Source organism: Eubalaena glacialis, chromosome 4, assembly GCF_028564815.1.
Source record: "Eubalaena glacialis isolate mEubGla1 chromosome 4, mEubGla1.1.hap2.+ XY, whole genome shotgun sequence".
In the NCBI taxonomy this organism is placed as follows: domain Eukaryota; kingdom Metazoa; phylum Chordata; class Mammalia; order Artiodactyla; family Balaenidae; genus Eubalaena; species Eubalaena glacialis.
The window spans coordinates 94,255,042-94,278,576 of NC_083719.1; the positions used below are offsets into that span (position 1 = coordinate 94,255,042).

Below are 23,535 nucleotides of genomic sequence, written 5' to 3' on the forward strand. Positions count from 1 at the left end.
ACATTTGAGATCAGAGCTGAAAATTAAGGTATTTTTGCTATTCATAGTATTAATAGTATGTTTAATGGAAAAGGATTAATGAACATAGTTTGTCAGCTGTAAGCTTCCATTGTTGAATATTTTTTACATGTGTAAAAATAACTTATAAGTTGCCTACAGATCTTGGAACATAACATGACAAATCTGATTCATATTGATTGATGGGAAAGACTCATTTCTGTCCCTTTTTTGTACTTCTATATTTGTGATCCTGAAGGCCTAACATGTGGCCAAGGGCAAGTCAGTTTGAGAAAAAATGTTTCATACTGTCATATTAATTAATTCAATAAACACCAATTCCCTGCTCTATTCTTCTAAGCGAAGATAAAATAATGAGTAAGGCATAATCTTTGTCCTCAAATTCTTTATAGTTTAGATTCTCGGGGCATGTTTGATAAGCAAAGTATACATTATATGTGTTATGACCCATGTTGACATTGACTGATGGCATGAGAGATATCTATAAGAGGCTCCCAGGATACAGAGAAAGGACCTATAGTCCAGCCTAGAGTACCATGCTAAAAATGCTATGTGGAGTCTGGAAAAGGGGAGTTATGAGCAGATTCTCAAAGTACAAATCAGGGCTAGGAAGGTGGGGGAGGGTGGTTTTAGGCAGAAGGAAATGTACCTGTAGAGAAAGATCTGGGGAAGAGGATGGCATAACTGCCAGCCATTACTATGGCCAGAGCTCCTGTTACTTATGGAGTGGTGCTGTGAGAGAGGCAGGAGTGATGGGCAGAGGCTGCTTCATTGAGCGGGAAGAATTCAGTAATGCTCTTGGAAAGATCACCCTTGTGAATTTAAACAAATATTGTGGAAAGCTGCCATATTTGTGATTTAAGAAACAGTGGTAGACCCACAGTCGAGAATGAATGAAGAAATGAATGGAAACTAAGAAAAGGAACGTTTTACTTCTTTTAAAACATTAAAGCTGATCTTACAATCTTTAAGTCTCTAAAACATGCAATGCTGTAAAACAGCAATAGGTCCTCTCCCTAAACGCTAAATTCCTTTTTTAAAAAAGCTTGCGATCATTAGGCATTCCTTACACTAATTTTGATCTTCTTTAATATATTTTAATTAAACAAGCATTCATATTCATTAGAATTTGAAATTTGCCATGTGAGTCATTTCTTCAAGTCTTTCCCAGAATAGCTCCCCTTGTGGAGAAGGTCGGAATTGTCTGAGTAAGTTTGTGACGTGAACTTAAACTGTGAGAAACGTTTTGAAAATTTTTAACCGTTTAAATTGTATATATTAATCGTTCGCAGTGGTGTGACTCTGGAATAAATTCAAAACCTGGAAGTGTTCTAAGTGAAAACGTCATCCTGTTGATAAGTCTAATATTTGTTTCTGAGTTGCCAAGAAAGAAACCTTGATTGTTCTAATAGTAGCTAGTGTGGTCCCTAATTACCTGCCTCTTCTTGACTAGTCATGACTAAGTATGCCTGAATGTAACAAACACATTAGTATGAAATGTTATTTTTCCATTCTGAGCCATTTTTCAGGTAGGTTAATTATTTATTAAGCAAAAAAGATAATTTACCATTGAACCCCAAGCCCTTAAATACCAACTCCTAGAAAGATATTTGTTTCTAATTAGTCCCTTCAATACAGCTTTACAGTATCTGACCCAATATAACATGCATAACATATAACAATTAATAACTGAATGATATAATGGCATAATACTTGAGAATGGTGAAGAGTTTAATGAGGATGGGAGCAATTTGTATTTAAATTGTATTTAAAACTTGTGTATTTATTAAATGTAGGTAACTAAAGAAGAGTCAGTGAATGCTTTTTATTGTAACTTTCAAAGTCATTTACTGCTCTAAACTTTGAAAACCAAATCAAAGTGCTTCAGGAAGAACAGATGAGAAAGACTTTCACACACCCTTGCCAAAGTTGAGAAGATTGACCTGTGGGCACCAGCAGTGAAGGTGCCCCTTTAAAGACCTTTGTTTACAGTATGAAATCTCAAACTCCTCTTTGTAGTTGCTCTACCAAAGGAACACCATGTGCCTAGAGATGTGTTCTGGTCACTAGCGATGTAGCAATAACTTGAGGTTATCACTCAGACATGGTCACATTTTCTAAGGGGGTAGTGATTGAGGACACTTTGTTGATATAGAAAGGGTGAAGAGTATAGCTTTTTCAGCCAGAAAGGTTGTGCATGTCTTAAAACATCAATGTAAAATCAGAAAATGCATGTCAGTGTTGAACACATAGTGAGGGCTCAACAAATATTTCATATGCACCAGGGAATTAGGGCCATCGGCTCTTATGCATATCAAATCTTTGGGTAAATCATGATTTGTTAAGAAGAAACTTTGTCTCACAATTAAAAATTGAATAGGCCATGAGGCTTTTGCCTCCCCTCTCTCATGTAGCCCACACCCACACCAGGGTAATGTATTCCCTGTTTCAGGCAACTGCTTGATGAGGACTATTCATAGAAAGCCCCAATATCATGAGTGGGTTATTAATACAAAGCTTACTTCTAAGGGTCTTGTTTGAAATAAAAACCACATGGCCCCAAGGAAGCCTCATCACACAGGCATAGCAGGCTCCCCGAGCAGTCCACAGAGCCTGGTAGCCCATGTTGTAGCTGAACTACAGCACGGATCGCATCACCCTAATCCTATGTGCATGTTATTTAACAGAGTTTCTCAGAGGAAATGCACTCATCTGGCTTCCTTAAAAGCTAGAAATTGATCTTCTTTTTAAATTATAGTTGATTTACAATGTTGTGTTAGTTTCAGGTGTACAGCAAAGTGATTCAGATAGATATATATTCTTTTCAGATATATATATACATATATAGATTCTTTTTCAAATTCTTTTCCATTATAGGTTATTACAAGATATTGAATATAGTTCCCTGTACTATACAATAGGTCCTTGTTGTTTATTTATTTTATGTATATTAGTGTATATCTGTTAATCCCAAACTCTTAATTTACCCCTCCCCTTTGTTAACCATAAATTTGTTTTCTATGTCTGAGTCTGGTTTTTTTGTAAATAAGTTCATTTGTATCATTTTCTTAGATTCCACATATAAGTGATATCATCTGATATTTGTCTTCCTCTGTCTGACTTACTTCACTTAGTATGAGAATCTCTAGGTCCATCCATGTTGCTGCAAATGGCATTATTTCATTCTTTTTTATGGCTGAGTAATATGAGTGCATCTTGACCTTCCTTTTGGCAATGACAGCCTCTCCACCCAGCCATCCTGGGAAGAGGGGACTCTGCATCTAAGTCATGGTGGCAGTTCCCTGGGGTAGAATGGTAGAGGTTGCTGCCCTCCCACCACCAGAGAATCACAGGATGCCCCTCAGCAGGGCTGGCTGCCTGTGTGCGTGCCCTTCCATTTTCTTTTTGAAGATACGGTGATGCCGTCACTCTTCCTTACTCTGGGGTTCCACTCACTCCAGGCAGAGGTTTCTCTTTCCCTAGACCATAGTAGCAAAAAATACCATTTCTTAGTTCTCTCTTCTTTGTTAGAAAACAAAGGTACCAAAGTGTTAAGCATAGGCCTTTCTGTATCCAAAGACAGAGACAATATCCATGGTCTCCCCTTCAGAGGTATGATACTGCAGAGGAAAGCTTATACTCTATAAACTTCCTGCACTTTGGGCTATAGATGCAGAAGCCTTGGAATGATATGAAGAACAGAAAGAAAAAAAAAAAGAGAATGCACTGGCCCAATGTAGGTTGTATATGGGATCAATCCTGGGGCTTGGGTCATGGGGCAGCCTCCTTGCCTCCACAGCTCTGGCTACACAGACATGTCGTCGAGCTGAAAGGCAGGACTGAGTGAGTGCAAGCTAGGGGATTATCAGCACACTTTGGAGAGCAAGAAATAAGGAAGGGAAAGCCATACCCAGTGGTATCTGAGAGCTGGGAAGAAAGGGTGGTCCTTACAGAAGTTGGATGAAGAGCAAGGAACGTCTCTAGTGACCAGAGAGAGTCTGGGGTGTGACTGCCATGGAGGAGGGCTACTCTGCCCCATGACTACACAGAGCATGCATCCAGGGCAAGTTGCTCTAAAGTAACAACTTGCATGGCCTCACAGTTGTATGCATGGTGGATAATAGTGCCCCACGATGGGCCAGGGTTACTGCTTAACACTGATAATTCAAGCAAAATTTTATATCTGTTTCTGATATAAAAATCCTTCTCATTAGAAAAATTTGACCCCTCATAGAATAATGAGGATAAACTGCATCCCTCTCCCTCTTTTTGACTATAAACTCTTTGTGTGTATCTGGTGAGGTAATAACTTATATTAAGCTCCAGTTCTGGGCATGGATTATGCAATCAAAGGTACATTTTCCATCTTCAAGGAGGATGGCTAGTACAGGACCTCCAGGTATACAGTTACAATGTAGTCCTGTGATGGAGGAATATATGGGATACTGAGCCCCAGAAATGGGCTGGGAGGAGCGTAGACAGAAGAGGCTCCCACCTGAACTTATTTTGAAAGATGACTAGGAGTTGGCCCATTAAGAAATAAAGGTAGCAAAGGGAACACCGTGGCTTCTTTTGGTACAAAGGTGAGGAGGGAGATCGGGGCACTGCATATTGTTCCACAAGTTGGGCACATCAGTGGGCATCAAGGAAGGATGAGATGTGAGCAAGGCCAAAGCAGGATTCAAAGATAAATGTGCGTTAATCAACTTAAACCAGTGAGAAAAGCAATTTTCATATTTTACAGTTTCTCTTTCAGATTAGTTTTAAAGTTGAGAAATTCTGATGTCTTTCAGATTGCTTAGGTAGAACCCCAATTTTATTTATAATAATGAGCTTTGAAAACCTCTAAATAGAGCATGTTATAGACGCTACTTAGTAAATTCACTGTATTGAATCAAGCTGCCCTTGGCAGCCCTACTCTAGATTAATTATGAAGGACTGGCTTTGTTTGCTATTTTTCAGGTACCATGATCAACAGGATGTTACTAGCAACTTCCTTGGAGCAATGTGGTTGATATCAATAACTTTTCTCTCCATTGGTTATGGTGACATGGTACCAAACACATACTGTGGGAAAGGAGTCTGTTTGCTCACTGGAATTATGGTAAGTGTCTTTTCACTTTCTGTCTCTTTGATGAACTCTCAAGAAAGTACTTTAGACCATTCCATCCATGTGCATAAGTCATAGTACGCTACTTCAATTTCCAAACATCAGGAAGGCAGCATAAATAAATCAGTCCTCTGTTCGGAGAGAACATCAACAGTTCTCATCCTAATTCTCTTCATTGTGAAGCTCCATTGAGGACAGAGTGCTGTTAGAATGCTCTTTGTGGGCTATGTGCTAATTTGATGAGCAAATCTGATCTTAGAGCTTCAGCTTCAAGGTCAGAAGTTCTTTGTTTAAGTCTGAGTTCTGCCATTTCCTATTAGCCATGTGAACTTGAGTGAAGTCCTCTTCTCTGAAATGTACTTCTCTCATCTGTAAAATGTGGACCATAATAACGATCTTGCAATGTGTTGAACGGTTGAAGAATTACATTTTTTTTCCAATTATATAATTAGATAATATTTATCATTTTAACAAATACTTGTTGAGTGCCGATGATGGCGCTGGCCTAGCAACTGAGAATATAGCAGAAAAGGGACGAACTGTCTCTGTCCTGCCTTCGTGGAGCTTACAGGGGAATGCCTACTTTTTAAAATAATTAACAAATGATTGTTATTTACATTTGTGACAAGTATGTGAGGAAGTAAGATTTCTGATCAGATTCGGGGGGACTGAGGGAGAAGAATGGGATCTACTAAGAGAAATAAATTCCTGGAAAGTTGACTTTTAAACTGCGGTGGGAAGGGTAGGTAGCCAGGCAAAGTTGGGGGAAGGAAGGGCATTCCAGGAAGAGGAAATAGTTTATTTGAAGAGAGTGAGGCAAGGAGAAGCTTGGTACGTTGATGTAAGGCCACCAGGCCAGGAGTGTACAGAGTAAAGAGGAAAAGTGGCATGAGGCTGGGGGTGGGAGGCCAGATCTTGGGGATCTCTTGAGTGAGGTTTGCTGCCTGTGGTGATGTGTCACTCTTCTGGGACACCTAGCAGGCTCAGACATGTTCCTTGCCCCTTACACACTATGATGTGGCCAGGGCTGGTGTGTACCATTTGTTTTAGATGTCTGAAAATGAAAGACTAGCAAATTGTCTAAAATTTATTATAATGTGGTGTGAACTTTGAAATGTCTAAGCCAGATGCACCACTTTTAGTGACCTAGGTTCTCTCCATTCCTTATCTTCTTTTTATCGTTGGATTACAGCAAAGAGCATTATCCTGATGCTTGTTTGGTTCCTGCCTACAGAAGGATGTGAACTAGTACTGGAAGCTCCTTAGTCAGGAAATTCCCAGGATGTCTGAAGTTAGGCATCTCTGCCCAACGCCTTCATTGTGTCCACCCCCAAGTTGGCAGGAGAGGAACAGGCTCCCCATGCGAGGGCCTTTGAATGGTGGCCAGGGCAGCGTGTACCCTTGTAGCAGCTGCCTGGGAAGATTGTTCCAAGAGTCAGAACTAGCTGGAAGGACTGAGTGCCCATGACATACATAGAGTGGGAACATTCTTCTCCCACTTAGTAGCACTGAATAGCTAGATGTGAAAATAAAACCTGGGGGCTAATTTTAAGGTTACAGTAGTAACAAGATGACCATTTGTGGAAAATATGATTTGGGGTCATAATTTAACATTGTTTGCTTGTAAAAGAAAAGTACAGTTTTGTGAATTTTAGTGATTTTTTTCCGTTATAATTGGTATGGTCCTTTATGTTTACTCTTGGATCACTTCCTTTTTCCTCAAAAGATAGCATTTTATTATATAGTATAATGCTTTGGGAAATAAAATTTGCATGGATGTATTTTTGGAGGGCCCATAACAAGCCCACAAGGGACATGAATGATGCTATTTATAAACACAGAACTGGTAATTGCAGAGTCTTTCCCCTTATGCTTCTTAGAAACAATTTCCTTGGTGTTGCTTTTTGGCAAGATACCCCCCTTTTATTCTTGAATCAGGTATGACTCAGGGTTTATGCAAACCTCTTCATTTGCCACGGATCAGAGCCAAGTTTGAGGTTAACCTTGCCTGGATCTTGTAGTACTTTTATCTTTCCTTCATTTTTTTCTCTGTCCCTAATGTCTCAAGAACAGCTCCTGCAAAATCTCATCTGACGGCACAAATTTTATATTTAGTTCATCGAACTACTTCCTTGCTTAGGTGTCACTGGTGATCTTACTTTATTTTTAGAAAATATTTTATAAGCCACTTGTAATCTATATGGACACAAAAATGTTATATGCAGGGAAATTTACAGTGACTTCACTGCTGTCCTCTAAGCTCACAGTGAAAACAGTCCCTCTGTCCTTAGGCTGAGGAGCTCCATTCCATCTCCCTCTTAAGGAACAGACATTTCTTAATTGACCCAATCAAAAATTGTTTACTTGCATATAGAGAAATTGAGTGCTCTTTGACTAGCCTAATTGAAGTACTGTGTAGACTTGCATTGTCTCTATCCTTCAGCCAAGTAAATTCCCACAGAGTCAGGCCACAGAGCAGTCTTCTGGGGGTGAGCTTCTGGGAATTGGTTATATCCCATGTAAATTTCCTGGGGATGAAGAGCCTATGTATTGCAGTTACCTAGAAACTATTACAGAGAGTGGCTGACAAATATAGTTTCCTAAAACATAGGTTTTTTTCAGAGTCTATATAAAAGGTTAGTTTCCTTTAGATGAACTGTGTTTCTCTTTGGTCAGACAATTTTTTTTTTTTTTTTTTTTTTTTTTTTTTTTTGCTTTTGATATCAGGAAGTTTAAATACCAGTTTGTCACTTTGGGATTGTCTAAGCTAGATATGACTTTTTTTTTAATTTCAGGCTTTTTTTTTTCTTTTTGCTTTTTTTTTTTCTTTCTTTTTCCTGTCTATTCTCCCCTGGACTTTTGCAATGCATGTTTAGGTAAAATACACATTGTCACATTTCTCATGAGTCATCTCTCTGTGTTTCTCTGGCCTTTAATAAATTGTGAAAAAGAAACGCAATTCACAATACTCCTGGGAGAGCACAGGGTCATCCCTGAATCATCTTGTGTATTGTCTCGGAAGTACTATGATTCTTTGTGTTCTTCTATATTTCAATTTTCTTGTTCTTGTGTTTAGGAATTTTTTTTTTTTATAAGGATTTTTTTTAAATTAATTAATTTATTTATTTATGGCTGTGTTGGGTCTTCGTTTCTGTGTGAGGGCTTTCTCTAGTTGTGGCAGGCGGGGGCCACTCTTCATCGCGGTGCGCGGGCCTCTCACTGTCGCGGCCTCTCTTATTGCGGGGCACAGGCTCCAGACGCGCAGGCTCAGTAATTGTGGCTCACGGGCCCAGTTGCTCTGCGGCGTGTGGGATCTTCCCAGACCAGGGCTCGAACCCGTGTCCCCTGCATTGGCAGGCAGATTCTCAACCACTGCGCCACCAGGGAAGCCCGTGTTTAGGAAATTTTGATAGAATTTATATCTTTATGTGTTTTTCTTCACTTTGAAGTAAAATACAGTTGATCTGAATGCTAATACCTACAAAGCTTTCCTATTTCAAAAATGTAGACATAAAGAAATTAGCACTGCATTATTTCTTCATAAAGCTAATGAATTATTTCATAGGATCATCTTAGATGTTCACATTTCATTGGTAAAAACTCAAAATTAAAATTTAATTTAAAATTTTTAAATAGCTTAATTTATGACATGAGTTATATTTTTGGGAGCCAAGGACATTAAGATTTAGGACATTTCTGCCATGGTCTTGGCAGAAATATATTGTTAAACCATGAGGAGAGAGAGTTTTCCAGAATATTTCTAAGAGAGAAACAAATGGTCTTATCAAAAAATAACTTCTCCTTGCCTGAAATGTAAATTGTAAATCCAAGACAATCATGCAAAGCTTTTTAAATGAGTTTTAGGTGTGTTTACAATGCTATACATAGATTATTATGAAAATACTAAAACAAGTGGACTTTATATACTGAAATGCCTGAACAAGAATTCCATTGTGATAGATCAAACAAGTCAAGTAGAAATTTTTCTTTTACCAAGACCTAACTAATATTAGAGCTTAAGAGACAAAGATCTCTTCCTTTCCCCTGGGTATTATTTTAAAAACCTAAGATCATAGGATTGCCTAATAGACAAGGTCCCTCATTACCCTTCAAGAGAAAACTATTAAGGTTGTAATTACTTACTTTTTCCTTATTCTTCTATCCTTCCTCTTTTTTAAAAAATGTTATTGAAATATAGTTGTTTTACAATGTTCTATTAATTTCTTCTGTACAGCACAGTGACTCAGTTATACATAATATATATTCTTTTTCCTTTATGGTTTGTCACAGGATATTGAATATAGTATAGTTCCCTATGTTATACAGTAGAATCTTGTTGTTTACCAATCCTATATATAATAGTTTGCCTCTACTAATCCCAAACTCCCAATTCTTCCCTCCCCTATCCCACCCACCTTGGCAACCAAAAGTTTGTTCTCTATGTCTGTGAGTCGGTTTTTGTTTTGTAGGTATGTTGATTTGTGTGGTATCTTAGATTCCACATGTGATATCATATGGTACTTGTCTTTTTCTTTCTGACTCACTTTGCTTAGTATGATAATCTCTAGGTCCATCCATGTTGCTGCAAATGGCATGATTTCATTCTTCTTTATGGCTTAGTAGTATTCCATTGTGTGTGTGTGTGTGTGTGTGTATATATATATATATATATATATATATATATATATATATATATATATACCACATCTTCTTTATCCATTCATCTGTCGATGGACATTTAGGTTGTTTCCATGTCTTAGCTATTGTAAATAGTGCTGCTATGAACATAGGGGTACTTGTATCTTTTTGAATTATAGTTTTGTCTGGATATATGCCCAGGAGTGGGATTGCTGGATCATATGGCAACTCTATTTTTAGTTTTCTGAGGAACTTCCATACTGTTTTCCATAGTGGCTGCACCAACTTACATTCCCACCAACAATGTAGGAGGGTTCCCTTTTCTCCACACCCTCTGCACCATTTGTTATTTGTAGACTTTTTAATAACGGCCATTCTGACCGGTGTGAGGTGGTACCTCGTAGCTTTGATTTGCATTTCTCTAATAATTAGTGATGTTGAGCATCTTTTTCATGTGCCTATTGGCCATCTGTATGTCTTCTTTGGAGAAATGTCTATTTAGGTCTTCTGCCAATTTTTTGATTGGGTTGTTTGGTTTTTTTGTTGTTGAGTTGTATGAGCTGTTTGTATATTTTGGAGATTAAGCCCTTGTTGGTCACATCATTTTCAAATATTTTCTCCCATTCCGTAGTTTTTTTCATTTTGTTTATAGTTTCCTTTGCTGTGCAATGGCTTGTAAGTTTGATTAGGTCCATTTGTTTATTTTTGTTTTTATTTCTTTTGCCTTGGAAGGCTGACCCAAGAAAACATTGGTACAATTTATGTCAGAAAATGTTTTGCCTATGTTCTCTTCTAGGAGTTTTATGGTGTCTTGTCTTATATTTTAGGTCTTTGAGCCATTTGGAGTTTATTTTTGTGTATGGTGTGAGGGTGGGTCCTAACTTCATTGATTTACATGGGGCTGTCTAACTTTCACAACACCACTTGCTGAAGAGACTGTCTTTTCTCCATTGTATATTCTTGCCTCATTTGTTGAAGATTAATCATTTATAGGTGTGCAGGTTTATTTCTGGGCTCTCTATTATGTTCCATTTATCGGTATGTCTGTTTTTGTGCCAATACCTTGCTGTTTTGATTACTATAGCCTTGTAGTATCATCTTAAGTCTGGGAGGTTTATGCCTCCATCTTTGTTCTTTTTCCTCAGGATTGCTTTGGCAATTCTGGGTCTTTTATGGTTCCATATAAATTTTAGAATTATTTGTTCTATTTCTGTGAAAAATGTCATGGGTAATTTAATAGGGATCACATTGAATCTGTAGATTGCTTTGGATAGTATGCTCATTTTAATAGTATTAATTCTTTCAATCCAAGAGCATGGGATAGCTTTCCATTTCTTTGAATCATCTTTAATTTCCTGTTTTAATGCTGTGTAGTTCTCAGCATATAAGTCTTTCATGTCCTTGGTGGGATTTATTCCTAAGAATTTTTTTGGGTGCAGTTTTAAAAGGGATTGTTAGTTTGCATTCCCTTTCTTATATTTCATTATTAGTGTAAAGAAATGCAACCAATTTCTGTATGTTAATCTTGTATCCTGCTACCTTGCTGAATTAGTTTATCAGTTTTAGTAGTTTTTGTGTGGAGTCTTTAGGGTTTTCTATGTATATTATCATGTCATCTGCATAATGACAATTTTACCTCTTCCCTACAAAACTGAATACCTTTTATTTCTTTTTCTTGTCTGATTGCTGTGGCTAGGACTTCCACTACAGTGTTGAAGAGAAGTGGTGAGAGTGGGCATCCTTGTCTTGTTCCAGATTTTAGCAGGAAGGCTTTCAGCTTTTCACCATTGTGTATTATACTGGCTGTGGGTTTGTCATAAATAGCTTTTATGTTGAGATATGTTCCCTCTATACCCGCTTTCATAAGGGTTTTTATCATGAATAGATGTTAAATTTTATCAAATGTTTTTTCTGCATTTGTTGAGATGATCATGTGGTTTTTTGTCTTTTGTTGATGTGGTGTATTACATTGATTGATTTGTGTGTGTTGAACCATCCTTGTGAACCTGGGATGAATCCCACTTGGTCATGGTGTATGACATTTCCTATGTGCTGTTGGATTCACTTTGCTAATATTTTGTTCAGAATTTTTGCATCTATATTCATCAAAGATATTGGCCTGTAATTTTCTTTGTTGTTAGTGTCTTTGTCTGGTTTTGGCGTCAGGGTGATCGTGGCTTCATAGAATGTCTTTGGGAGTATTCCTTCATCTTCAATCTTTTGGAAGAGTTTGAGAGGAATCAGTATAAGTTTTTCTTTGTATGTTTGATAGAATTTCCCAGTGAAGCCATCTGGTCCTGGATTTCTGTTTGTAGGGAGTTTTTTATTACTGATTCGATTTCATTTCTAGCAATTGGTCTGTTCAAGTTATCTATTTCTTCTTGATTCAGTTTTGGTGGGCTGTATGTTTCTAGAAAGTTGTTCATTTTTTTGAGGTTGTCAAATTTGTTGGCATATAATTGTTCATAGTATTCTCTTATGTTTTTTTGTATTTCTACTGTATCTGTTGTGATTTCTCCTCTTTGATTTCTTATTTTATTTATTTATTTGGGTCATCTGTCTTTCTTCATGGTGAGCCTAGCCAGAGGTTTGTAAATTTTGCTTACCCTTTCAAAGAATGAGCTCTTGGTTTTATTAATTTTTTCTATTGTTTTTAATCTTTATTTTATTTACTTCCTCGCTGATCTTTATTATCTCCTTCCTTCTGCTGACTTTAGGTTTTGTTCATTATTCTTTTTATAATTCTTTTAGACGGGTTAGATTGTTTGAGATTTTTCTTGTTTCTTAAGGAAGGCCTGTATTACTATGAACTTCCCTCTAAGAATTGCCTTTGCTGCATGCCATAGATTTTGTATGGTTGTGTTTTCATTGTCATTTGCCTCAAGGTATTTTTTAATTTCTGCTTTGATTTCATCATTGACCCATTGGTTTTATAGTAGCATGTTGTTTAGTCTCCATGTAATTGTTTTTTTTCTCATTTCTTTTCTGTGGTTGATTTCTAGTTTCATGCCATTGTGGTCAGAAAAGATGCTTGAAATCATTTCTATACTCTTCAATTTGTTGAGACTTGTTTTGTGCCCAAGTATGTGGTCAATCCTAGAGAATGTTCCATGTGCACTTGTAAAGAATGTGTATTCTGCTTTTTTTGGATGTAATGTCCTAATTAAGTCTAACTGTTATGTTGTATCATTTAAGATCTCTGTTGCCTTATTGATTTTCTCTCTTGAAAATCTATCTTTTGATGTGAGTGGGGTGTTAAAGTCTCCTACTATTATTGTATTCCTGTCAATTTCTCCCTTTATGTCTGTTAGTATTTGTTTTATGTATTTGGGTGTACATATATTGGGTGCATATATATTGACAAGTGTAATATTCTCTCCTTGTATTGATCCTTTTATCATTATATAGTGTCCTTCTTTACCTTTCTTTATAGCCTTTGTTTTAAAGTCTATTTTGTCTGATATAAGCATTGTGACCCCTCACTTTCTTGTCCTTTCCATTTACATGAAATATCTTTTTCCATCCCCTCACTTTTAATTTATCTGCGCTTTGCCCTAAAGTGTGTCTCTTGTAGGCAGCATATTGTAGGATCTTGTTTTTTTATCCATTCTACCACTCTGTGTCTTTTGATTGGAGCATTTAGTCCATTGACATTTAAGGTAATTATTGATAGATATGTATTTATTGCCATTTTAACCTTGTTTTTCCATTGATTTTATATTTCTTCTTTGTCCCTTTCTTTTTCTTTTTGTTTTTCCTTTTGTAGTTTGATGATTTTCTTTTGTAGTTTGATGATTTTCTTTTGTATTATGCTTATGTTCTCTTCTTTTTGGTTTTTGTGAATCTATTGTATGTTTTTGATTTGTGGTTGCTCTGTTTGTTAAGTATGATAACCCCTTCCTATATCTACTTGCTTTATACTGGTAGTCATAGGCTCAAACACATTCTAGAAAAAAAAATCTACATTTTCTTATTCTCTTCCCCCACATTTTATGATTTTGATGTCCTATTTTGCATCTTCATTTTCATCCTTTTTCTGTTCATTGTGGTTATTGCTTTCACAGAATTTTTTTGATTTTTTTAATCTGTGTACTGTCTTATTTAAGTGATTTACTTTCCAATTGTGATTTTCTCTTTTCTACAGATTCTTGCTACTTTTCTATTTAGAGAAGACCTTTCCGTATTTTCTTTAGGGTAGGTTTAGTATTGCTGTATTCTTTTAGTTTTTACTTGTCTAAAAAATTCTGTATTTCTCCCTCTATTCTAAATGATAATCTTGCTGGGTAGAGTATCCTAGGTTGCAGATTTTTCCCTTTTAGGACTTTGAATATATCTTGTTACTCCCTTCTGGCCCGCATCATTTCTGTAGAGAAATCCGCTAATAGCCTTATGGGGGTTCCCTTGTAATTAATTCTTTGTTTTTCTCTTGCTGCCTTTAGAATCCTCTTTAACTTTTGCCATTTTTATTATAATATGTCTTGGTGTAGGTCTATTTGGGTTTATCTTGTTCAGGACCCTCTGTGCTTCCTGTATCTGGATATCTGTTTCTTTCTTTAGTTTTGGGAAGTTTTCAGCCATAATTTCTTCAAATACATTTTCAATTCTCTATTCTCTTTCTGGGATCTCTATTATGTGTAGACCTATCCCATAGGTCTCCTATACTGCTTTCTTTCTGTTTTCATTTGGGTTTCTGTCTGCTGTCCTGATTGTGTGATTTCCATTATTCTATCTTCTAGATCACTAATTTGTTCTTCTGTATTATTCCTTTTTACAGTTCCTTTTTACAGTAATCTGCATTTCTGTCAATAGCCTTTCTTAATTCCTTCAAATTTTTCATTATCTCCTTTTTGAACTCTATGACTATTAGACTGAAGAGATCTGTTTCATTGTTTGTCCTTTCAGGGGAATTATCTCGACCTTTTAATTGGGAGTGGTTTCTCTGCTTTCATTTTACTTATATTTCTGTTGCTCTATGAGTTTAGGAAGAACAATTATCTACTGTGGTCTTGGAGGACTATTTTTATGTGGGAACGTCCCTGTGTAGCCTGCATGTAAACTCATTAATATTTTTTGGTGTGAAAGCTGTTTTTAGTATGGATGCCTGCCACGTCTTTCCTCAGTGTATTCTGGCCGTTATCCCCTTGATAGGAGGTGTGACTGACGTTGTGGTGACCAGAGCCTGCACTGGATATTGAGCAGGGCCTCCTCTTTGCTCTGTGGCTGTCACTGGCCTGTCCAGGGCAGGGTCTGCTCCCTAGTTGTTGGAGTAGAAGCCCCCAGCTCCGTTTCTGAGCTGCATTTCTGATATGCAGTGTGAGGTAGGCGGGATTGGAGTGCTCCCACAGGGAGAGAAGCCACTGAGTATTTCTCTACTGGGCCTGTTCACCTGTGAGTGTACTCTGCTATGTCACCTTTCATCCATTGTGCAGGCTCACAAAGCACACTGTTGTTAGCACTGCCCTTGGCCCCTCTGTAACCATGGGTATGCTGACTATCAACCCTGGTGCTTCTCAGTCTTTGTTTTTCACAAAGCCACCAGCACAGGTCTGCTAAAGTCAGGTCCCAGGACTGCAGTCGTCATGCACCTGGACCCGCTGTGGGAGCTATGGAGGCATCTCAGACCCTGGCCCAGCCCAGCCCCCATGTGTACGTGCCCACAAAGCCCACAGCTGCTAAGGCCAGACCCATCCCAGCCGTGGGAGCACCAGTTGTCTGTTCAGATGTTCCACAGGCACTGCATTTGCAAAGCCAGCTGCGGAGGTGTGACTCTGCGGTTTGCACAGCCGTGGGCAAAGATTTCAGCTCTGCTTCCTAAATTGCACAGCCCCTTTCATGCTACCCCATTACTTGGAGATCTTTCTTGTCCTTTCAGATGTTTGAGGTCTTCTGCTAGTGTTCAGTAGGTGTTCTGTGAGAAATGTTCCATTTGTACGTGTATTCTTGATGTATTTGTGGGAAGAGGTGAGTTCCATGCCCTACTACTCCACCATCTTGATTCCAATCCCCTATCCTTCTGCTTTTTGAGGAGGTGCTAAGGACCTGAGGATTTATTGTTTTGGATGCCACGATAAACTCTGGGATGAAGTTTAAATGGCTTTATCCTTTTGGTTGAAGGCAGGCAAATAACAGTGTTACATCATGGTGTCTTAGCTTTTTGTCAGTACCAGCTAGTTTCTCAGTATCTCCAACTTTATAATAAAGTAATTGATTTGCTTAGCATTTAAAAAGTTACCCTATCTACCATTTTATATCTGTACATAAAGATACAACACAAGCTGAACGCTATCATTTTTCCTTACCTATGGGTAATATATGTTTGTTTCAAGAGTAGAATACAACCTCATTGGTAAGAGTATATCTTGTCTTATATTAAAATGAAAGTCATTCATTTTTAATTTTTGCTTCTCTACTTTTGTAAAATTATGGCATCTCCTGTTGGCCCTTTAACTATTTAGAGTATGGATGACTGCATTTTTTGGCATACATTATTTTTAAATATGGAGCAATATCTGTACAGTCCTAGGGATACTGGTTATTATCTGATAAGTGGTCCTCTACTGATAGTGACCTGTAAACCCTAGATTTCAGCAAGTCCACTATGTATTCCTCAACAAAAGTGAGGTGACTTCAGATCTGAGCAACTTAAGCTTCTTCCATCCCATCAGTAATTCTGTATAAACAAAAGCAATGCATAAAGGTTTTCCACTTTGTAACAATTTAAAAATCACACCAGTTAATTTTTTAAATTTTATTCAGGGAGCAAAAAAAAAAAGTAATCACTTTTTTACACCACATTAGGATAAGAATACTTCATAATTGTCATCATCAAATTTACCAGGTATCAAAGAGTCTTGATTTAAGGTCACATGGCATCTCAGTCAATTGTCAGAGTTCAGTAGTTTTTACCCTGAAGGGTAGTAACACTACCCTGTTAATTCAATCAGAAGATATTCCAAAAGAGAGCCATAAATTAGCCAGAGCTTATAGTAAGAGAATGACTGGTATTAAAGAAGGCTAAACCTAAAGTATGATTATATTCCTGCTACTTCCTGTCTTTGCATTTAAGGATTACTTTTATCCTGCCAGTAGAAGTAGGAGTCCTGAAAAACTAGACTAGAGCCATTCCTTGGTGTTGCATGTGTGAATAAGGAAAAAAAAAACCCAGGATCTTTTATATGTCTTGTACAATTTGATATGAGGTGTTTGTTTAATATCAAATAATAACTTTCAAGAGGTTTTTACCTTACTTTTTGTTTTTTTGGTACTTTCTGGCATGTTTGTTGAATCTCATCAAATAAAGGCTCATTGAAGAGAGCGTATCTTTAAATTCTTACCATAGTTTCTGTTTTGTGCAGAGCAGCTGGAGGGGATGATGGGCCTTTTCAGTCCTAAAGCTAAATTCCCCACCATTGCCCTAAGCAGACCTTCACTTCTCCCCAAGAAAATTTCTTAAGAAATAAGACAGCTGCTTTTTCCCGGGTACAGGCAAGTATAGCTGAAAGTTGCTGTGACCTTCTAGTATTCGACTCATTGTCTCTACAATTCCACCTACATTTTCTAAACTATCAGCACTTTGAATTGGCAGAGCTGCCCTTCCTGTCTCTGAAATACGTGCGCTCACATTGACATCATTGCTAATAAGGAGATTTAAACCTGAGGATGACTCATTGTTGATGACCCGTTTTATGTACCACTTCCTTCTTTCCAGCCACCAAAGCACACAAGAAGGAGCTGAACAAGCAAATGACTCTAAAGAAGAGTTGGGGTTCCTAAGCCCAGGTTTTATCACTGAACTCAAAAACCCACACACACCTTCTCCCCTCTTCCTTAGGATGAGAACATTTTAACTGACCTCTGCCCTCCTATCAACAATACAGCTGACCCTTGAACAACACCGGTTTGAACTGCCTGGATCCACTTATTGCAAATATTTTTCAGTAGTAAATACTGTAGTACTACACAATCCATGGTTGATTGAATTCGCAGCTGTGGAGGGCCCACTATAAGTTATACTCGGATTTTTCAACAACAAGGAGGGTGGGCATCCCTAATCCCCTCCTTGTTCAAGGGCCAACTGTATTTGAAGACACTCAGAGGGAATTTATCTTCAAAGTTATCTTGAATGTTGTTTATTTTCATAACCTAAAGAGATCTTGTAAAACTCCAATGGGATATTATACTGAAGCTGAATGTTTTATAGAATCTTTCTTACTTGCCAGAAATGCTTGTTTTATGTATCTTTATGAAAGAATAATTGTCAGGCAAGTGCACTAAAAAATGTATTCATTGTTCTAGGATATTGAATCAGTCAACCCCAGGGACAAAAACGTGGGTAATGTTTTCAAGTACTCATTTTACCTTCCCTTTGAAGAACAAGTTAATATTTTAAAATGCAAGTTAATCTTTCAGCTATTTTATTAACTTAGGTGCATTTTCAGTAGAAAGCATGATTTTTTCAAAATATGTTAAGAAATTTTCATTAGTGATAGGCAATCAATCAGCTATCAAACTAAAGTTTGACCTTTTAGGAGCTATTGTAAGACCCAGGAGGATAATTAATTTAACACTGGAATAATCTGAACTTTAGCAATTTTTGGCAGAGTCCTTCTCTGTGATGGTGAGTATTCTGGAATTTCCCCCAAAATTATAAATTTTATTATTATTATGTTGAATCTTTGGCAGATGCCTTTTTAAATAAGGAAAGAATCAAAACCTTTCCCTGGTGTGCTATTAAAGGAATCTCCCTCTCCATAGGCTTGTGTATTAAGTTATTAAAGCTTGATCCCAAAGTGGTGTTTCAAAATCATTCTTAGAAGTGTTAGTAGGATCAGCATCACCAGTGATCTAAAGTAAAAATATGTCACTTCTCTGAATTTTTCAAACACTGTGTGATAAATGATCTTGGGGAAAATGAGCTGCTGAACTTCTTTTACATTCTAGGGACCGACATGTCTATCAATGTATGTGCTATATTAGAGAAGAATACAACAGAGAAAGGCACTACATCTTATTTTTTTTATTGAAGTAGAGTTGATTTACAACGTTGTGCTAATTTCTGCTGTACAACAAAGTCACTCAGTTATACACATATATACATTCTTTTTCATATTCTTTTTCATTATGGTTTATCACAGGTTATTGAATATAGTTCCCTGTACTATACAGTAGGGACCTGGTTGTTTATCCATTCTAAATGTAATAGTTTATATCTACTAAATTCAAACTCCCAGTCCATCCCTCTCCCTCCCCACCTCCCCACCTCCCCCTTGGAAACCACAAGTCTGATGTCTATGTCTGTGAGTCTGTTTCTGTTTTGTAGATAGGTTCATTTATGCCATATTTTAGATTCCACATATAAGTGATATCTTATGGTATTTCTCTTTCTCTGTCAGACTTCACTTAGTATGATAATCTCTAGTTGCATCCATGTTGCTGCAAATGGCATTATTTCATTCTTTTTTATGGCTGAGTAATATTCCATTGTATATATGTACCACATCTTCTTTATCCATTCCTCTGTCGATGAACATTTAGGTTGTTTCCATGTCTTGGCTATTGCGAATAGTGCTGCTGTGAACATATGGGTGCATGTATCTTTTTGAATGTAGTTCTGTCTTGATATATGCCCAGGAATGGGATTGCTGGATCATATGGCAACTCTAGTTTTTTGAAGAACCTCCATACTCTTCTCTGTAGTGGTTGTACCAATTTACATTACCACCAACAGTGTAGGAGGGTTCCTTTTTCTTCACACCCTCTCCAGCATTTGTCATTTGTAGACTTTTTGGCCATTCTGACTGGTGTGAGGTGATACCTCACTGTGGTTTTAATTTGCATTTCTCTAATAATTAGTGATGTTGACCATCTTTTCATGTGACTCTCAGTCATCTGTATGCTTTCTTTGGAGAAATGTCTATTTAGGTGTTCTGCCCATTTTTCAATTGAGTTGTTTGGTGGGTTTTTTTTTTTTTTTTTTTTTGGCTGCGTTGGGTCTTTGTTGCTGTGTGTGGGCTTTCTCTAGTTGCAGCGAGTGGGGGCTACTCTTCATCGCAGTGTGTGGGCTTCTCATTGTGGTGGCTTCTCTTGCTGCGGAGCATGGGCTCTAGGCACGTGAACTCAGTAGTTGTGGCTCATGGGCTCTAGAGCACAGGCTCAGTAGCTGTGGTGCACAGGCTTAGTTGCTCGCGGCAAGTGGGATCTTCCCGGACCAGGGCTTGAACCTGTGTCCCCTGCATTGACAGGTGGATTCTTAACCACTGCACCACCAGGGAAGTCCCTGGTTTTTTGATATTGAGTTGTATGAGCTGTTCGTATATTTTGGAGATTAAGCCCTTGTCGGTCACATTGTTTACAAATATTTTTTCCCATTCTGTAGGCTGTCTTTTTTTTTTACTGTTTCGTTTGCTATGCAGGCACTGCATTTTAATTTGGCAGCATCTAAGACTCTCCAGGTGTTGGGATTCAACTATAGCTTATGAGTTCTGATTGTCATTTGTCTGTTGATCTGGCACAATGAGCATTAATACTTACTTATCTTTTCTAAGGACAAGGCCTCTCTCCCCCACTCCTCCTCTCTCTCTTGCAACATCTAATTTGTTAGAAGGAAAGATGATAAACTAGCCAAGGAAAACCTAAACCTTTGACTTTAATGTATTGGCATCATAAACATCATGTTTTGTTTTGTTTTTTAATTAGTTTTTAGTTGTCTGAGCATCTTGAAGTGGCAAGTTAGTTATTTGCTTAGCTTTTTCTTAATAACATAAATGAAATGAGAGAAAAGTAACCAGGATACATTTTCTGACTTTGGTGAAAGGACTATGACTCATCTTGTTAAAGGCGTGCAGGGATCTTAATTTCAGAGAATAACATATGTTAGTCCCAGCTGTTTCTATATCCATTGTGATCATGACAAGATTTGGAGAAAATGTTGTAAAAGCGTATTTACTTTCATTCTATTCACTTTATGAAACAGAATGGTCCAGGAAATAGACACTGAGTGGACAATGACATCATGCCATTACTTAAATTACTATAACCATTAATGTGTTGGCAGGAACTTAGCTTGCACCTTTCAGGGGTAAGCCAGCTTCATTTTGCATAACTCTAAAAGTTTTTTAAAGTTACTTGTTTGAAACCCAATTCTATACATATCAAAACCTCTTATGATTTATTAAGAACCTGGGGAGGTATAAGACTTACATATAAGGAGTAATGGACTTTGAAGAAAAAGAGGTTTCTAAGTGGCTCTTGGGGTACAATTTAAAGGGTACAGTTAGGATAATGGAGTGAGGGATATAGGCAATGGTTTCAGTAATTACTTAATTGTCAGATTCACTTGCTTCTCTAGTTTACAACAGAGGTAATCATTTAATACACAAGACTTTGGTGAGCTAGAGAAATGGGAAAAAATATCACTCAAGAATAAGCACAGATAAAAATCAACTTCCAAAGGCTCTTGATACCAGTGATTTTCCACTCCTGTTGGGATTTTGATTTCTTTCCAGAAGAATTGCAACAGTGGCCTCCTGCCAGAGGAGAACAATATTCAGCTTATAGTGCCAACTGCCAGTTATAGCTATCTCTCCAGTGGTAGAAGCCCCTCAGATTTTTATATCTGCTGCTTATTAAAAAACTCTTGACTTTCCCTTGGCTCACTGATTGAGGAATGCCTGGGAGCCTACATGCAACAGGTGATCCCATTCCTGTCAAACAAATGCCATCACACTGTGGGTAGGTACAGAAGGCTAGCCTGAGTGGCCACTGATTCCTTCTACCAATTCAGGCTAGCCTCTCATCAGTATACTGTAACTTATTTAGATTTTGCGGCAGGCGTCTGAAAGTCAACATCATAGGTGTAGATGCTTCCAAAGGCCATTCTTTTCCTTCATTGGTATCCAGCCGTAAAATCACTTGCTTTCATTGTCTATACACAGCCCAAAATATCAAGATAGCTATCACACAGCCCATACATTTCTGACCTTGTCCTCTCTGTCCTCTTCCTTTATGCTCCTTGTTTATCATTTCCTGAATGTCTTCATAAGTGAAATGACTCTGGTAAGAACCTTTACCTAGTGTTTAAAATAGAAAGTAAGTAATGGAGTTTGCCATTTTCTTTCCATATCGTCCTTCACTTAAAGCAGTGACTTTGTGTTGGAGTCACATGGAGAGCTTTAAAAGATTCTAGTCACATTTAAGTTTAAAAAACACTGATTTAAAAGTTACAGCAGTTATAAAATAAGAATAATGTTTTGCCTTATTTTGGTAACTAACCATATTCCTCAACTTTTAAACATTCATACTCTAAGAGTATTTGTTTTGCTTTGAAATACAGTGCTTCATATTGTGTCATGAATATGGAAGTGACCACAAATAAGAATATATGTGATCTTACATATACAGAAAAGTATTATGAGATGAGGTAAAGGGTGGGAAATATACCAGTGCTACTCTGAGTTCATAATTGAATAATCACTTACTCTGCCTTACTTAATTGCCTCATCTCCAAAATCTGAAGGTTAAACCAGGTAGGTCTAATACTTTCTGGCTTCTTTCTCTGATCCTATCATCAGTACCACTTCATTTCTGAGGATACTGATTTCTCCATAGAGCTAGGTGGAAGGGGATATTTAAACCCTCTGGAAATATTATATTTAAACAGTATCAACTTACCAATAATGCCATGTTTCTATGATTGTAATTATCCGGTTGTAGCAAGACAGGGCAAGTGTATTTATTTTCTCCTTTTCTCCTCAGTCTTGTCCCTCCCGCCAGATTTGTTGCAACAACTCATTCAGTGAGACCAAAAATTCCTTCTTTGGTTAGTAACTGAATGGCTAAATTACATTTATCAATTCAAATGGAGATGATTATAATTAATTATTTAATAAAACATAAGTAAGTATGAATCATGAAGAAAGATCATTTTCCTAGGTTGAATTTTTTTAAGGTTAATAAAGATATGTAAAAGTTAGGTTAGATGTTTTCTTAAACTACAAACTGTTGTCATTTTTGAAATGTGTAAGCATTTGTTTGTATAAGTAATATGTATTCATTGTAGAAAATGTGGACTCTTCAGGAAAGCACAAAGAACTAAATAACTTACTGGTATTCCAACCACTGAGAGATGCTCTTTTCACAACTGGGCTTATTTCTTTGCTTCACAAATATGAATTCCTTTTAAAAAATAAAATTAGGAGCAAATTATGTATACAAGTTTCTGACTTGCTTGTTTAAATATCATATTGTCTTTAAATATTATAGATATAAAAATTTAATATATTCATAATATATTAGGGAAATGCTATAAGTAATAACCATTCCCTCAAACTAAGATATTTAAGATGTAGACCACATTTTTAAGGGGCAGAGTTGCTATTATAACTCATGATTTTTAGACCTATTGGGAATGAGGAAAACCAGGTTACCTTGTGAGAATTTGAGACTCTCTTGGATGGCTATACAGTGAGCATCCTAACCATCTTAGCTAACATAAAAGGGATGCTATTTAAAACTAGTTTAAAAGGATTCCAGTCTGTTGAAAGATCCCCACATATTGTAAAGTCTCATTGTTTGCGGCCCTCTTCTGTGGGTCCTGCCTGTGCCCTGTGGCTCATTGTTGTCTGCCTACTGAGACGGCTAGGCAATCTTGATTCTCTGTGGTCGTCCCAAGGTTGAGATTCTGTCTGGAGATCTGGACTTCCTCACCTGGGCCCTCCTGTAGGTGCCCCGGCCTTGCCTCCTGACGCTGCATGTAGTCACTGGTCTTTCAA

The 23,535-nt window shown here is 37.4% G+C and overlaps 1 protein-coding gene across 1 annotated transcript in view; it reads left to right on the plus strand.

Moving 5' to 3' along the window:
• The window catches only part of KCNN2 (potassium calcium-activated channel subfamily N member 2), a 174,236-nt gene that overhangs the window by 123,919 nt on the left and 26,782 nt on the right, over positions 1 to 23,535 (plus strand). Inside the window, exon 5 of the mRNA XM_061188055.1 lies at positions 4,981 to 5,122. Coding sequence (XP_061044038.1) covers positions 4,981 to 5,122 — 142 coding nt within the window. The remainder of the gene's footprint in view (positions 1 to 4,980; positions 5,123 to 23,535) is intronic.